The sequence below is a fragment of the Calonectris borealis genome, chromosome 5, assembly GCF_964195595.1.
Source record: "Calonectris borealis chromosome 5, bCalBor7.hap1.2, whole genome shotgun sequence".
In the NCBI taxonomy this organism is placed as follows: Eukaryota; Metazoa; Chordata; class Aves; order Procellariiformes; family Procellariidae; genus Calonectris; species Calonectris borealis.
The window spans coordinates 41,697,101-41,713,954 of record NC_134316.1 but is presented as its reverse complement, the minus strand read 5'-3'; the positions used below and the strand labels follow the sequence as shown (position 1 = coordinate 41,713,954).

General features: G+C 46.6%; 2 protein-coding genes across 4 annotated transcripts in view; one reads left to right on the top strand and one right to left on the bottom strand.

The window, feature by feature from the left end:
* The window catches only part of CDAN1 (codanin 1), a 33,385-nt gene extending 20,073 nt beyond the window's left edge, over positions 1 to 13,312 (bottom strand). For all 3 annotated transcript variants that reach the window (XM_075152058.1, XM_075152060.1, XM_075152061.1), the window contains exons 1-10: positions 13,186 to 13,312; positions 9,691 to 10,391; positions 7,942 to 8,166; positions 5,476 to 5,669; positions 4,924 to 5,043; positions 3,925 to 4,003; positions 3,410 to 3,530; positions 2,271 to 2,380; positions 1,470 to 1,559; positions 351 to 426 (exon numbers count right to left, since the gene is read on the bottom strand). In XM_075152058.1, the coding sequence (XP_075008159.1) occupies positions 351 to 426; positions 1,470 to 1,559; positions 2,271 to 2,380; positions 3,410 to 3,530; positions 3,925 to 4,003; positions 4,924 to 5,043; positions 5,476 to 5,669; positions 7,942 to 8,166; positions 9,691 to 10,391; positions 13,186 to 13,281 (1,812 nt within the window). In that variant the 5' untranslated portion in view covers positions 13,282 to 13,312. The remainder of the gene's footprint in view (positions 1 to 350; positions 427 to 1,469; positions 1,560 to 2,270; positions 2,381 to 3,409; positions 3,531 to 3,924; positions 4,004 to 4,923; positions 5,044 to 5,475; positions 5,670 to 7,941; positions 8,167 to 9,690; positions 10,392 to 13,185) is intronic.
* A 394-nt stretch (positions 13,313 to 13,706) lies between these two features.
* On the top strand, positions 13,707 to 16,854 carry LOC142083033 (uncharacterized). Its single transcript, XM_075152049.1, has 2 exons — positions 13,707 to 14,194; positions 15,080 to 16,854. Exons 1-2 carry the CDS (start codon positions 13,726 to 13,728, stop codon positions 15,736 to 15,738), a joined length of 1,128 nt encoding a protein of 375 aa, XP_075008150.1. The 5' UTR covers positions 13,707 to 13,725; the 3' UTR covers positions 15,739 to 16,854.

Here is a 16,854-nt window from a genome sequence, read left to right as displayed (position 1 = left end):
GAGACTCTTTGCATGTAGTACACTCATGTTGCTAATGAACGTAACTGGGAACCCCTACATTAGATACATGTCAAAACAGATCCTTAAACCATGAAGAATTAATTCTTACAGCTCATGATGTGCTTAGTGTGCCTTATCCTTGATTTACACAGAGTTCATCAATAATTTATCACTGATATATATTTCTGGAAAAGGAAGGAAATTCCCATCCTGAAGACTTTGCTCTCCCAAAAAAAGTTTCAATAGGAAAATCTCAAAGAAACTTGCAAGACACAGTTTGTTTTCTCAGCCAGAGAAAAGATCAAATCAGCTTTGATGTACATCTTCATAAAAAAACCCAAGTCATTTACCTGGATAAGCTGTTTCTGAAAGAGCCTGGCAAAATGGCTGTGGTTGCAGGTTGCAGATAGGTGAGCCATCATGGCCCTGTGAAGGAAAACATCACAAAATGCTGACTGGATCTCTGTGGTACAAAAAAGTGTTTTAACCTCAAACTGCACCAAAAGCATAAAATAACTGCTTTTAAGAAAGTTATCACCAAAGGCCACTGCATCTTTTTAACCAGGTTTCCCAAGCACCAAGCCCCATCTGCTGACCGTGGAAACAAAAATTGAGCACCTGCAGAGCAAACAGTTCTAGAGATAACAAGACTCTCTTCCTTTCCTGCAATAATGCTGTCATTTAGGAAGAAAATTAACTCATTCAGCTCCCACTCTCCCCTGTGCAGAGCAGTGAGTTGAGTTCACACATATGCAAGTAAGAAAACAGCAATAGCAGTACTTCTGATGCCCAAAGAGAAGGAAAATTTCTCAGTTTAAATCTCAGCCTTGTTTTGCTCCTATGGTGAAATGTCACCTTCATACATGTAACTTGAGTAGGTTGGTGGTTAAGACTAACACAGAAACCCACAAGGCAACTGCTTTCAAAACCATAATAGTTTCTTTATATATACTCTATTTTGATAAAGCAATAAATGAATAAAACAGTTTGCTTTCCATAGAAAGAGACACAGTTGTCTTCTTTTCAGAGCCAATACACTAGAACCCCCTAAAACAATTAGGAGAGCCAAGAGCTTCTGAATATATTAACACAGTTATCCACACTTAAGAGGAGTGGGGCGTTGGAAACATGAAATGCACACAAAAGTATATACAATGACAATGTTCAGACCACAACATACTGCATGTGAGAGTTGTTCTTTCTGTGATTATGAACAGCAAAAGAGCTACACCAAGACTGATCAAATTAGGCCCTTGCCACTTATAGCTTGTTTCTTTAAGATAACAGTTGATACTTTTAAATATAGAAGGAAGTTTACACGGACAGAATCTTCCAAGAAGCACAGCTCCCTATAGATCAGTGCAGAAGACCATTAGGAAGAACGTGGAACTTAGGATGCTGAGTCTAGTATGCTGCACCAGCAATTCAGCTACATTAAAGAGCTAGCTGAAGTTGTATAAGACTCCTACCTGATCTTGTTGCCCAGAACTCTTTCGAAGTCCCAGCCAGTTTTTTCATGGTTATCCTCCCATTCACGCAGCAGTTCATAAAAGATATCCCTGTGAATCAAGATATTTAAGGGTATGAATTCCTACTTGTCAAAATTTGAAGTAACAACAACTGAATATTCAATTGCTCCTAAGTTCCCCAGCAAGAATCTACCTCGGATTAAATAACTCAAGCCTCTAAGCATTCAGATACCTTTGCAAAACTCATTAATGTTAGTGGTACTTCAGCGAGTTTCCATTTTCCATGTCTTTGACAGCAAGTGCTTAAGCTTGTTATGCCCAAGCTCTGACGGAATGACCAAAACACCCATTATCAGACACACTGAAGACTGAGAGGCAGGAAAGAATAAGCCACATGAAACAATACCTATGAGGAGAGAAAAAAGGACCAAGACAACTTGCCATTCTCCCCTCACCCTGTTGCTGCAAGCATGGAGGGAGGTGGCAGGAAGAATAAAAGCATACCAGATTTATATGCAGAAGCAATCCAGTAGGGTGACATACTGTACTGGCATTTACCAGAAGTCTCAATAACTCCTGAAGAATTAGGCTGTTCTTCTCTAAAGACATTAAGCATTTAGCTCCTGCAGTCAATACGGACAAAGGCCTTTTTTTTTTTTATTATTTTTATTTTTTTAGAGTGAAAATCTCAAGATTTTTCTACAGCATGTAGCATACATGAGACATTCTTAATATCCTCTGTTCACAATCATGGAAAGATTATACCCTGTGAGCCATACAGTAACAGTAGCAGAAATTTACCTCTGTTTCTTAAATATGTGAAATGCTCTGTCACTAGGAAAGTTGGAGCGATTGTCCGTTTCTGGCTGGAAAGAAACAGACTGTACAGAGCATGGCAGCAGGAGAGACACCTGTTAAAAATATAAAGGCAGCCATTAGACTAATATAAGTCTCTAATTCATCCAAAAATCTGAAACCTAGAAAAAGCAGGGAAAAGACATGATGAGGAAACCAAGTGTCACCAGTTGAGTTGTTCAGACACTAGCCATTTTCCAAATGCTAACTGCTAGTAAACACCAACAGTTGTACAACCTGCATTACACTACAGAGAATCACTTAACATTGTGAGTGGAAGCATCTCGTCTCTAAGAAACCTCTGCAGAATAGATTGCAACCAATATTGATACAGTGTGGAAAGAAAGATCTGCAAACAGCCAAAGTGTACCTTCAATATAGGGCTCCAGAGAATGCAGGATAGTGGCTGGCAATTCCTGTATTATTCTTCTTTCTCCTACTCGAAAAGCCTATGTCTTCAAGTAACAAGAGACCTTTATTTACAGCTTTAACTAAAAAGCTCAGCTATTGACATGCCTTAGTCTCAGAAAGTACCCTGTACTTTCTTTGCCAAAAGCAATTTCCATTTTTTAAAAGATGGATGAAACAAGATAGAAAATACATTAAGGCAAGCATTCCTACTATCCAGCTTTAGTTCCCTAACTCAGATGATTAGATCAGGAAAACAGTTTTCACAGGCTGCATCGTCTCCTCTGAAGCTTCATTTGCCTAAAAGAAGTCTGTAGCTATGAAACAAATCCACTTCTTCCAATATTGCATCTAACCGATCATTTTTCTGGGATCCATGCTTATTAGATGAGAATCTCAAAAGCAAAACTTGACCCCGTCAAAGTCACTGGTTGAGGTTAGGGCCTGGAGCACAATGTAAGGCTAGCCAGTGGCGATTCACGGCTAATAATCATTGGACCTAGCAATTCACTCACCCGCTGACAAGAAAAAAAAGTAGCTTTCAGACACTTGCCAAAGACGAGATGACAAGATACTCAAAGTAGAAGGAATGAGATTTAACGTCAAAGCCATCACAAATAAAAAAGCAACAACACAAAGGTATGAAGCAACATCAGTTGAGCTCTGCCAATTTTTACCTTGGCTGTGCTGCTTTCATAAGCCTGCCTGAGCCTCTCGTGCAAGGTAGGAGAAAAAGATGCAATCCGTTCATTTTCAGCCAACAGCTTCAGCGTCCCCTTTTCTAAACGGGAAATAATTCTGCCAAGACAACATGGATAAAACCCACAGACAGACAGAAACAACACATGATCAGACTTAAAGAAATGCTTATGCTCATTTGTTATGAGACTACCAAGCAAAGAGTTCTAAGCCCCAGGCACGCAGCATCAAATCCTACTGGCATCCGTAAGGCCATTTTTTATTGCTCTCATCTCATGACTCTCCTATTCTTGCATAATGACACTGAGGTTCAGAAGACAGAACAGTGCAAGGAAAACTCATAGATATTCAAATCCAGGCCAAGTTGTATGTCTTGAGGGAAAATTAACAACTCCATGCCTGTAAGTGGCAAACCTCTAAAATCCAAGCACACTTGCTTCATCTCTCACACATCTGCAGTCACAAGCAGAGGCAAAAAAAATACTCAACTCACTCATATTGATAATCCAAGACTTGAACAGCAAAATAAACACAATTGTGCACACTTCGGAAATGCTGAATCCCTGATGCATCTAAGAGGAAAAAAAAGAAACATGAGACAATAGCACCTATCACCACTTATAAACTAAAAGACCAACAATTAGCTCTCAAGGAAAGTAGGAACTGCCATATCCAAAAACAGTCTCCCAGACCAGTATCCAATTTCCAGAAGCTCCCATTCCCTGACACCGGAATAGACAAATCCTCCCATCCCTATCCTTCCTATACTAAAGGCAAATGAATTGTTCAATGCTGTATGGGAAAGATAAGATTCATTCTCAATCTTCTGGCCAACAGTAAGCAGATCCAGGACAAAAAATAGACCAACCGCAACCAGTCACGAGCTGCTGTTCCCATAGCTGGAGACTTTGTGTTCCTAATCCAGGACACAGCCCTAAGAATCAGTGAGTGGCAAAACAAAGGTCAATCAAACAGGAGCATTTGGGGGGGGATTGTCTCATCTTAAAACCACTTTTTTGGGTTTTATATCCATATCAAAGCACTAACTGCATCAAGTTTAAGTCTGAATTTGCCAAAAACCAAATGCAACAATTACATATCTATATAGATGGTCCTGTGCACTTGTAACCCAACCTTAAATTTAAGAAACACATAGCAGATCAACAGCACTTTTGAGTTGCAAGGACCAATGGAGGAGAGACTTTAGCGTATCTGTACTTCTCTCTGAAAGTCAGTGTTAGCAAGTAGCTACAGCAAATCTCGCACAATAGCAGAAAACTAGATTCAAACAGTATCTAGCAATCTCGCTCTACCATATTGTGGAAGCACTTCCCATACACGCATGATTTTTGTCAGCATCTCAGATGAGTCCCACAGTGGTAATAAGGCGCTTTTTGTGGAATTTAAGACTAATTGTCCAAGCTAAAGGCAACTATTCTATATCACATTATCATTCCATGGAAGTAACATTCTTTCCACTCAATACTATTACCTTTACTGCTTTCATTGACTTCAAGGTCACTGTCCCCTTCTTCTGCGGTAGAAGTACCTTTAGATGTCAACAGCTGCAGAACAAAAAAGAGCTCCAGAAAAATATTTGGTACCAGGTTTTCTGTAAAAGAGGAAATGAGATACTAAAGGTGGATATTCAGTATTGACCTGCTTTAATAAATGAAGGTAAAAAGACAGATAACTGTTCTATGGCACAGTCGGCAAAGAACTCCCCACACACAGACACAGTGTAAATCAATATGGGAATTACAGGAAAGATGTGTTAGGGAAGGGTCTGGTTTCAGACAGGACCATACAACGTCAGCCTCCTACAGCTCAGAGTACTGCATCAGGTTAATCTCCTTCCCTAAACTTTTACCTAGTATCCATTTATTTTAATAACTGTGTTGGCTTAGTTTATTTTTCCAGATGTTATTTGTTTGTACACTGTAACTGTCCCACAACTTCCACATCTCATCTACCTCCCCCTCACAACACACATGCAAGTTCAAAGCTCAAAGAAAGGTCAGTCTCACATCCTATGGGTCTTCACCTGCTATACATGATGAATAGAGCTGCGCCAGACACTCCAACCGTTTCTTGCAGGAAACCTTAGTAGGATTTGCACAGGTCACCAGATGGCTTTCAGCAGGAAGGCTAGCACTGCGAGTGTAGCTAGGCTTAGTAGGAGTGCCAGGATCAAGAGATATCCCTGCAGGAGAAGACGCCTGGTGCAGCAATTTGCATCTGAAATTCAAGAGCAGCAACATACTACATGACTGAAGATGATAGACAGCAGACATGCAGCCAGAAGAGGTCTTTCTCTTGCAGCCTAGCATGAAGGAATTCCTGCAATAACTAACTATATAATTTACACTGCCTAAAGCTGCTTTTAGCATAACAGTAATTTAACTCATCTTTCCCTTAATCAGAAAGGATCTTGGGGCTAACAATCAAAAGACTCAAAAGAATCACATTCAAATTCCAACTCTGCTAAAGTGTGGCACTTTGACCAAATTATCTAACTAACCTACGTTACTGCTTCTCATCTAAACTGATATTTGTTAAGGACATGGAATCTGTTAATAGACCAGGTCGTAAAAAAAATTTTTGCATGTACAATTTCTGACAGCTAGACACTTTACAAAGTCTATGAAAATAAGGTTCACATCTGTACCTTCAGATATATTTGTAAGTTAACAACGCCCTGAGAAGATCCAATACCACTAAATGAAAAGGCAATGCAATAACTGATGAAATCCCATACTGGCAAGTTAAACAACACAAAGAACAAACTAATTTAATTGCTGGATTCTAAATCAACAATGATCACTCAGTTAAATACATAGATATTGTAAAAAATATACCTGCAGAGGTGATTCAAAATGCAGCAGCAGACTGGCATACGTAAGACACATGAGAAGCAGGAAAAAAGCCAGTAACAGCAATATCAAATGATTGTTAAAGATCCCAATGGAACATCCACACTTGGCACATCACACCACCTCTTACCATGTTGTCTCAAAAGTAAAATCTTTAAAAGTCACTTTAAAGGCTGAGGGGAAGACAGAAACGTTTTTAACTGCAGCAAAGAACTTCTGCTATTGGCCTATTTCTAGTGGAACTCCTGCGATGAAGAACATATTAGTCCCAAAACGGGCGTAGAAAGGTTATTTAGTATCATCTCCCTTGCAATGAACATAAGCACCTGACTGACAGAACTGAAGAAAATTACTCATTAAGCACTTTGTAAACCCACCAAGGTAAGACTCCAACAATGCATTTAGACTCTGCTTCATTTCTGCCTCAGTGTTGTCATCTACCTCAGCATGAATTTCACCTTTTGCCCTTGCTTCAAGTGACCCAGTTGGCTGGGGGCTGCGTTAGTTTTGTACCTCACTTCACCACTACTGAGGACCCAAGAGCAGGTCCCAGCTCTGAGCGCCGAGCACTGCCCATTTCAAGTGTGATGGGTCAGATGAGATCACCTCACAGACAAGATCCAGCTTCTATTTCACCTACTTTATTTTATATGGATTAGTGGGACATTTCAGGTAGAATTCAGACTGGAATAGGTGCTTCATGGAAGTGCACAGAGGCAGTTTTGAATCCTGAGCAGTTCTGTTACAGGTCCGGTACAAACATGACTCATGAGACTCTACTGGGTCTGTTTCAGCAGTTCTCGACCCACTGAAGTGAATTGCAAGGCTTAGCAGGAAAAGAATTCCACCCACGTGTCCTGAGGAGTTTCCCAAAGAACAAAATCTACAAAGAACAGCAACAGTTCTGATGAACGATAGTTTCTCCACTACTGTGCTTTGCTTTGTTCCCTGAAGTATCAATCCTTCCAGATTAACATTTTACAGAGGATGAAAGTCACACAGTAACTGAACAGCAGAGACAAAATTAGAAGCTCGAATTCACCTCATCTCCCAGCACACAAAATTTTCAATAGATAACTGCAGGAGTAACTTTTAAAACACAATGTCACACTATCCATGTCCTGTTTTCTCTGGCTGCAAGCTTGTATTAGTCTGCCTATCTTGCAAAATCATTTATACTTTCCCCACATTTGCATCATTAAGTCATTTTCTTCAAACCAGACTACACCTTCCGTCACAGGCGCAATCTTCAAACACAGCCCAGTTACACCAGCTCAAACCCACTCACTTCACCTGTGCAATCTAAGGGAAGCTGCTATCTAAGGAGATAGCTACACGTGCAAGCCCATGAAGAGGCAATCTTATGAAAGCAGTGAGGACTAACTAAACTTCTGAAGATAAAGTGAGGGTCATTGTTCCAGAGTTAGCGCACCTCCAAAATGACAAACATGAGCTAGCTGCATTAATATCCTAGTCTGATACCAAAGTCACACTTGGTTTTAGGCAAATTATAGTTTAAGGTCATCAAATCTGTTTTGGATATTCTTCTAGTCATTTCCACTCTGATATTAGTACCATCTTAAGACAAGAGAATTAAGAATCAATACAAGCCTATCACCACCCTGCTCAGACTGTACCGTTCTTTCTTCAGCATCTCCCTCTCCTCTTGAAGGCTGTTGCTTATCACAGATGTAAGATTTCCTTCCTGGACAGCAGTAAAGGCCTCGAGGCTTGACCCAGATGAAAACCGAGCAGCTGGAGACTGGCTGACAGGCGTGGAGGTGAAGCACATCTTTGGTTTTGAGAGGGGGCGCTCAGCACTTACAGGAGTTGGGTTGATTCGCCTTGATGGCTTGCTTTTGCTGAAAAAGTGAGAAGCGATTCCACTGAAATCAAGCTAAACCACAAAAAAAATTAGGTCTCAAGACAGATATGCATGCAACTCTTCCAGAAGAACCTAATGCTAAAATAAAATGGATACAGAGTCAGGATGTTGAATTTCTAAACTGTACATATAGTTGTGGACTTTATTCTGGTTACTGAATAAAAAGTCATGGAGGTACAGACTGCTAAAAACGGCCTGCTGACCCTTGCTGCAAAATTAATTATCAATCACAGAACAGATAACACAGTGCCACACAACTCTTCCAAACATTTCTAATTTGAGAGGAGAGGATATGCCTCATTTTAGTAAGAAACTAATTCACCAGCAGTTTCTAACATGACCACGAGAAAAAAAAAAAAAACCCAGAACAAAAACCACCAAGCTGCCATTGTCTATCAGTAAGAGTCCAGGCTCCTGAGTTACCATGGGACCTTTAAGTTTAGGGAAACCCATCCTTCCTGCATAAACTACCTAGATTCGTCCTTCAGGAAGAGGCTCTGTAATGCAGTAAGAGACATACTGGAAATAAGATACAGGAACATAAAGCATTATACTTCTCAAGAAAATGCTGGTTGCTACATATTAATTGCTACGGTGTTCTCAAAATCGCTATAGTGTTGGCTTCCAACCACTCCGTGACCCCTTTCCTCACTCTTTCTCCTAGTTGGGCATAGCGCAATTGAGGAAGAGAGACTGTCTATGCTGGAAACACACCTTATCTCCCTTGGCCAAAGCATCATCTAGACCCAGCATCTGTATAGACCCACAGACCTACCAATTTTCAGCTGGAATTTTGCATGTCCAACTAGAAAGTCCCACTTTCAGAGACCAGTGCCTGATACATGGAGCAAACAGGCTGACATGAGGTAACGAGGATTTTAAAGAGTAAAACCTCAAAGAGAAAGGAAAAAGGACTGAGGCAACCACAACACAAACAGCTGCCCAGAAGCTAAGCCAAAGTCACCAGGGAGACCAGGGCTTGCTGCAGACCAAAAAAAATACAGGCATCAGCTAGCTATTTTGTCTGTGACCACACGGCACAAATGAAGCTGCATGCTAACATCTGTTACCAGAAGCCAGAGAATGTCAATCCAAAAGCTTTTTTGCTAGTTTCAGTAAAGCTGAAGAGCCTTCCAGGACTGCTCTTCATTAGCAATTGCTATTGTGTTAAATGAGAAACGTGAAGAGCCAAGATAATGCTGACTTGTTAGAACATGCAAGGACAAAGATGTGGTCAGCTTTGTATCAGCTGGTCTGTGCACCGGTAGGCAGCATCACAAGTGAAAGGCGTAAGAGGCATCTTGGGTGAGTTCACAGACTGGAAACCTGACTACCTGTTGAAGTAATATTCCCCTACACAGCAAAGCAGTTCTGACCAAGAAGCCAGCCCCCAGGTATTGTTTATTACAACAACTTCTCTATCTGGACACGCACAACAGGATGAGCTAATCAAGGAACAGTAACCTGCAGCACAATCTGAATCAGACAGACTTGCTCTTACTTTGTCCAGCCAGAGGCAGCACCCATGGGCGGAAACTCCTCCAAGTTGTTAAGATTTAGCTGGCTGGGTGGGGATCTGGCAGAAACAAGAGGCACTTCACTCCGCTTCCTTCTCCCTCCGCTCCACGATACACTGTCATTCTTTCCATCTTCCTCTTCAGCAAGGGAACGCCCCAGATCCCGAGCTACCTGCCGGCCAGAGGCACTGACTGAGCTGTTGCCTTTCCTTCGGCCTCGTCTCGCTGGCAGGGCTTCAGGCGTGGCTGTAAGGAAGCTCCCCAAGCTCGCCTTCTGAGATGACCGCTTCTCACCGTGGTTAAGCACAGGGCTGTACCCAAAGCTTGGGCTGCTACTGGAGACCATGCTAGGAAAGTCACCACAAGGGCTAGACAGGTTTGACCCAGAAAAGGAAGAGGAGCCACTGGATGCCGCAGCAGGAGAAAAGCTGGTATCTGTGGTGCAGGTGGTCACCAAAGTCCTTTGGGAAAAAAGCTGCACTCGGCTGCTGGTTGCATGGCCTGCCCTCCTTTCTGATCCTGTCCTTTGGCTCCCTTGGGCCTTGGAATTAGGAGTTTTAGCAGGAGTAGAGGGTCCGTTAGTCAGGATCTGGCTGGTCTGCTCCCTTAAAAAATTTAGCAGAAAAGGCACAAAGTCTTTCTGAAGCAAACTAAGAGATACCAGCTTGTCATGGATGTGGTTCTCCTACAAGGAAAGAGGACAAAGCATTAATATAAAAATGCTACCTGATTCTTTCTTTCCCAAGACTGTGCCCAAGACTCATTTAAGTAGTAACTGTGGGATTGCAATACACAATAAAAACCAACATGACTTGTCAAAGCAGATCACTGAAATTCAAGCAACCTTAGCACTAGAGATCGGAAACTCAGCCTCCACACAAGCCATTTTGGCAGAAGTTTTCAGACGGAGTCATTCACTTTGGTCTCCAACTGGGAAATAGTTCCATGGAAACATCAGTAATACTGAAGCTACAGCCAGGGAGAACTTGGAGCAACTGGCACCCCTAAGTCCAACATTTCAAAGACATTGACAATGAAGCAGCTAATTCTAATAGAAAAATCTAAAATCTGCAACTTTTCCGGCCCCTATTTGTCTATGAACGCCACCTGCTTCCACAGAGGGGTGCTATAACAACAACTGTTTAAGCACTTCGAGTCCGGCAGTGCCAAATACAAGACCAAAGTTGCTCTTCCATTTCAATTAAATAATTTTGCTCTCTCGAGACTTCACAGAGGTCCAAACAGAGACTGGGCAACTTCAGGGTACATGAAGTTTTTACTTAAGAAACTTAAACAAACAAAAAAACCCACCACAGAATCAACACATTTAAAATCTAAACAGGTGGTGGTGATCTTACAAGGGCAAACATAGACAAAAAAGACTTCATGTTACATGCATAGTTCAAAGCTTTGTACACTGGGTAAAATTTCTTTTGTTCCTAACACTGCACCAGGTTTCCATTTCCTCTCAATGGGATTCAGCAACATTTGCAACAACAGAAGCAGCTCTCACAGGCAGCAACTTATTCCTTACTAATATTAAAATCATTGCACACATATTCCTGTTCATTTATATTCATACCTCCACTACATGAAAAGTCAAGAGAGCAAACACTATTTCTAAAGGACTCTTTTGTATGAAAGGAGGCAGTGAAAGCATGGCCATGACTGGATCCCTACAATCCTCGACACCAGTGCTGAAATCTGTATTTGAAAGTGTGAGACCAGTTCAGCTTCCTGAAGGAGCATGAGACTCCGACACAGCCTGGATAACAAGCCAAGCAGACAAGGCTCACTGCTCTAGTACTCTAACACTCAGTGAAAAAACACAGGTCAGAATACAAACCCCGTGAGGTGTCAGAAGACCCAACTTCTTACTAGCTCCAGTCAAAAACTGCCACGAAAGCTAGAGTAAGACATAGCCTACCATTTCCTCAGGTGCCCCCCTGGGTTTAGCTTTTAGATTACAGTCTGTGCTATGCACAAGGTCAGGCAGTTTCTCCAGCTTTTCAGAGCACAACCTGCTTTTATTCATCTTTCTCTGTGCAAGTTAACAGAGGTTTGGTTCCTCCACAGCCGGACAACGGCAACCTGTCAACAGTTGCCAGCTGCAAGCCTCCCACTTGGTTTCTCACACTGAAGCAACTGAGCTGCTCCCAGCAGCCAAAGGCAGCTAGCAATTCCCTTGCAAGGGCAAGCTTTTCGGTCAGCAAGCAGAGCCTCCGCACCCTCCACCCAGGCAGTGCTAACTGAGCTGTCAGCGTCTCAGACTTCATAACCTCCCCGGCTCTGCTTCTGTGAGCCACAGTTTAGGAAATACTGGACAACATAAAACGCTGGTCCCTTCTTCCTGCGCAAGTGTAGGATGACAGCGATACTTGACTAACTCATGTGGGTGACAGCAGTGAGCTTTGATTTTAATTAATACTGGGTAATGCGCTCTGAGGGACTCAGGCAGAAAATGCTTTAAATACAAATTGTTTCTTTACATCATCAGTGAAATATAAACGCTCATAGTCCATCTATGGTTACAAATGCTTTTATTACCACAGGAACCCAAATTCTCCAGCCATATCCCATTACAAAACTCAGCCTACTCAAACCCAGCAAGGACCCGCTCCCAGCCCTGAAAGATCTTCCTCAACGTACAGGCGGGAGGAGTAGCCAGTCGGGAGAGGCAGTGGCATTTGCACAGAGCCACCACCAAGCCCTCAGGACCGAGCCGTGGCTCGGGCGCTGGACCCCGCCGCAGGCGGACTGCGCCGGCTGCCCACACGGGGCCGGTGACAGCCTCGTCCATCTCTCACCGTTACTTTCCCCGCCAAAGAGGCGGGAAGCCTCACTCCCTGGTGTCACCGCGTTTCCTCAGGACACCAGCTGCCCTGCCCTGCCCTGTCCTGCCCTCTCTCCCTCCCTCCGGTCTCCGCTGGCACACGACAGTCAGGGGACCGAGGCACCGCCTTCGCGACACGCTTCCCGCGCCAGCGACCGCAGGGCCGCCCGGCCCACCGCCGCCGCGCCCGCCTCAGCCCCGGCGCCACCGCCCGCCGGAGGCGGCCCGGCCCCGGCGGCGCCGAGCTCCCGGCGGGCTCAGCCCTGCGGATTTTAACGGTTTTCACACCCCCGCCAGCGGCACTGCCGCACGGCGCAGGTCCCGCTGGCAGCTCCCCGCCGGCGGCCTCGCTTTCCCGCCGCTCTGCTCAGAGCCCGCCCGCGGCGGGGGCGGTGCCGCCGGCTGTTAGTCGGAGCTCGGCCCCAGCTCCCTCACCGGGGCCCCGGTTTGACCCACGCGGGCTTCGCCCCTCACAGCGGCGCGGAGCAGCAGTCCCCAACGCCGGGGCGGACAAACTTTCCCGCACGGCCCCGGCCCGCGGCGGCGGAGGGAGCTGGGGGGGTGGCGCGGAGGCAGGCCCGGCCCCGCCGGGGAGAGGTCGCTGCGGGAAGGCGGGAAGGCGGGCGGGCGACCCGCCGCGCGTTACCTCAGCTGGGCGGTGGCCGGGGCCGTGCCGGAGCCACCGCACCACGGCGCTGACCGCCACCTCCTCCTGCAGCAGCAGCTCCAAAACAGCCGCCATTCCCGGCCCCTGCCGCCGCCGAGCACGCGCACAACCCGCGGCGGGGGCGGGGCGGGCCGGCGCCGGCTGCGGGCGGGCGAGCGCGCCACGCGCGGCCGGGCGGGCCCGTCGTGTCCCGTCCCCCCCGCCTCCCGCGGGGGCGGGGCGGCGGCGGGGATTCCCGCCGGGGAGGCGGGCGGGGGCGGGGCCGGCGCCGGCCGGGCCCGGGGCCGGGCCCCCTCCCCATGTCAACACGCGGGGCACGGGGCGCCTGCGCCGGCCCGTGCGCGTCTTTTCCTCTCATGCGCGGTATTTGCTTCCCCAGCAGGGCTCGGGGCCCGGCCTAGCGGCGGCGGCGCCCGCGGGCCGGGGCGGGGGAAGGGGCAGCGGCGCCCCCCGCGGCTCCGCGCCCGCCCGCCGGCGCCGGCGCCGGACGGGGGCCGCCCCGGCCCCCCGCGGCGGAGGATGGCCGAGGACTCGCCCAAGCGGCGCAAAGCGAATTTCAACGAGGCGGAGACGGAGGTGCTGATCGAGCAGGTGCTGAAGCACGAGCAGCTGCTGTTCGCGGCGGGGCCGGGCCGCGCCTCCCCGGGCCAGAAGCGGAAGGTGTGGGAGCTGATCCGGCACAAGGTGAACCCGGTGGCCGCCTGCCCCCGCGACGTGGAGGACCTGAAGAAGCGCTGGCGGGACTTGAAGCGCCGCGACCGCAGCAAGCTCTGCCGCCTCTCGCAGGGCTGCGGGCCGCCGGGCCCCGCCGCCGCCCTCGGCCTCCTCCTGGCCCCCGAGGAGATGCCGCCCGCCGCCGCGCCGCCCGGCCGCCGCCACCTCCACCACCACCCCCGCGCCTACGGCTCCCTGCTGCCCGCCGAGGCCGTGCCCATCGTGGGCGGCATCGACACCCTGGAGCTGCCCGGCGCCGTCGTGGGGGAGATGGGTGAGTGCCGGACCGACCCCCGCGGCGCTGCCCCGGACCCTCCGCCCGGCGTCCTCCCGCCGCGGCCGCGGGAGCCCCGGCAGCCGCTTCCCCGGCCTCCGGGGGAGGAACGGCGCTGGTCCGCTGCCGTAGCAGGCTCCCCGCTCGCTGCGTGCGGGCAGGGGGCAGCGGGTACCGGCCCCGCTTGAAAATGTCTGCCTTGGAGAACTGCCTTCTCTCCTTGGGAATGCAAAATATATATATGTACATACACACACAGACCTGGCAGAGTTCGTGCCGCAGGTCAAAAGTGCCTGAAAACAGCACCTGAGAGTAAACCCCATCTCGTAGTAGATGCCTGTCTAAGAGGCATTAGACCCAGCCGCCTATGTTCACATCGGTAGTACTCGCAAATGCAAAAAGCCGTGCCAGCATGCAGTTCCAGGCAGCACAAAGTGCTGCGAGTACCTAACTGCATACGTACCAGAGAGACGTTGCATTAGCGTGCTGAAACGATCACCTTCCATACCAAGGGATTTCTTGCAATCGCAGTGTTTTGGCAATGCTGTTACTGGTTACTGTGTGCACGGTAGAGCATGAAATGAGCTTGCAATGAACTTTTGTCTCTTGAAACCTAAAACTCGGCTTCTGTGGTGGGGCCGGTAAGGGATCTGTAGTATGCAAATATGTGGTTAGCTGCTGAATGTGTCTTTATGGTTTTCTTTCCACCTATTGAGGTAATACACATACTAAAAGCATCAAAGATAGTGCAGTGTGAGTTGCAGAATCTTGGTTCAAGAACTAATGTTAGTGCTTAGTAGATGAGAACACATTTCACTGACCACCGAGGTCACGAAGTTTCTCACTGACTCTCCTTTGCTTTTCCTCTCCCCCTATCTCCTCTAGGGTTTAATGACAATCCTGGCCCATCTCATCAATCCAGTCTTGAGAAGATGAACCTCAAAGAAGAAATAGTAGTGAAAGTGGTGGAGCCAGAAGAAAGTTCTGAGGACATGGCGGTGGTTCCACCTAGCCAAGAACAACTACCTTTTCTGGGGACATCAGGCGGTGGTTCCTCTGGGAAAGTAAAAGCCAAAACAAAAGGCAGGTCCCAGGCAGACCAAAATGAAATAACTGAGGAGGACCTGGTGCAGATTCAGCAGACCCAGATGCAGGTGATCCAGTCTGGCTTTGACAGTGTCAACCACAATCTTCGACTGCTGCAGCAAGGCATGCAAGATCTGAGTAACAGCCTCAGCATCATGGCACACACGCTTGTTGCTATCAAAAACGTCTATGTGAAAAACAACACTGGCCCGACCACGTACGCCACCGCCTCTACTCAGACCACAGCTGGGTACCTGAGCCCGGGTTCCCCCCAGGTCTCCCCCACTGAGGACAGAGGCAGAGCGCAGGTGGCTGGAAGCAGCAGCAGAAGCAGCAGCTGCAGCTCCAGCTCCATGTCACACGAACCAGGTCCTTCCGAGTTTCCTAGGCCCCCCCTGAGAACCATTAAGAAAGAACATCCAAATGGCTGCTACTACTTCTGCTTTGCAGATGTGTAAAAACTTGAATATATGTAAAGTGACTGTGGTGTTAGGTGCTGTTTTATGTTCTGCTCCGGCTTGTGACTTCGAAGGAGCAAAGTGGACTTGCCTCCCACGTTTTTCCCAGTGGGAAACATTTCGGTATAGGTGGCATTAAACACTAATTACCAGTCTCCTGTTTGTTAACTCTGTTGCAGTTGGCTAATAATTTTCTTCTCTTACTCTCTTAAACAAACAAACAAACAAAAAAACAGATTTATTTTGACTAAGACTCTTGTCTGTATCATCCTTTGTTTAATGTGACCTTTTGAAAAATAAAAGGCATGAGAGCGGGGTAAAAAAGTAACATCATGGTTACTGACCAGCAGGAGCTGTCTTACACAAGTTGCTTAGTTTTTTGATTAAAGAAACGTCAGAAGTAGTTGTTTTTTTAAGTACTTGCTTTTTCTAATAATTATAATGTCAGGGGTGTTTGCTTGGTGGTTGTTGGTTGGTTTGGGTTTGGGTTTGTTTTTTTTTTTTTAAAACATCTGAGCTGTGCAAGGCATCACAAGAAGAGTTTGACATACCTGCTTAACTCTAGGAATGGTTTAGGTCGGAGGTGTTGATTCATGAATGTACTCCTCAGAATTCCTACAGCATTGCTCCACCTGGCTGTTGTTCAGTCCCAGCTTGTCAAATGCACCTTCTCCTCAGAGGCATTTTGTTTTACTGCACTAGCAGGGTAGGCTCTTTCTTACCACATGATTAAAATAGAGAAATACAGCAAAAAAATAGTAATTGATGAGTGATGCCTGGTTTTGACATGAAATAATTTTTCCCCAGATGGTTTACAAGCAGGCTGTATCTTCAACAGATTTTGCAAGCCTTCTGGAATCAATACCTCAACATTTGAAATAGAGCAAAAAAATTTCCGTATTGTTTTACGGGAAACGGAAGTTAGACTTGCTGTTAAACAAATTGCAGGAGGCCGGGGCTGACTTGGCTCCAGACAGAACAAATGCTCCTGTATAGTTTATGAAGCTTTCATTTTCACCTATCAGAGAGATGAATAAAATCTTCCATTCTCTTAACTATATAGCCACAGAAGAAGAAAGAGAAGGAAGAGTTGGAGCAAAAAGTAACCTGTTACGT

What these genes read in the sequence shown, in the direction of transcription:
- LOC142083033 (XM_075152049.1), top strand. Translation starts at nt 13,726, where the DNA reads ATGGCCGAGGACTCGCCCAAGCGGCGCAAAGCGAATTTCAACGAGGCG. An exon ending in CGCCGTCGTGGGGGAGATGG is followed by an intron (nt 14,195 to 15,079) that starts GTGAGTGCCGGA and finishes TATCTCCTCTAG; the next exon opens with GGTTTAATGACAATCCTGGC.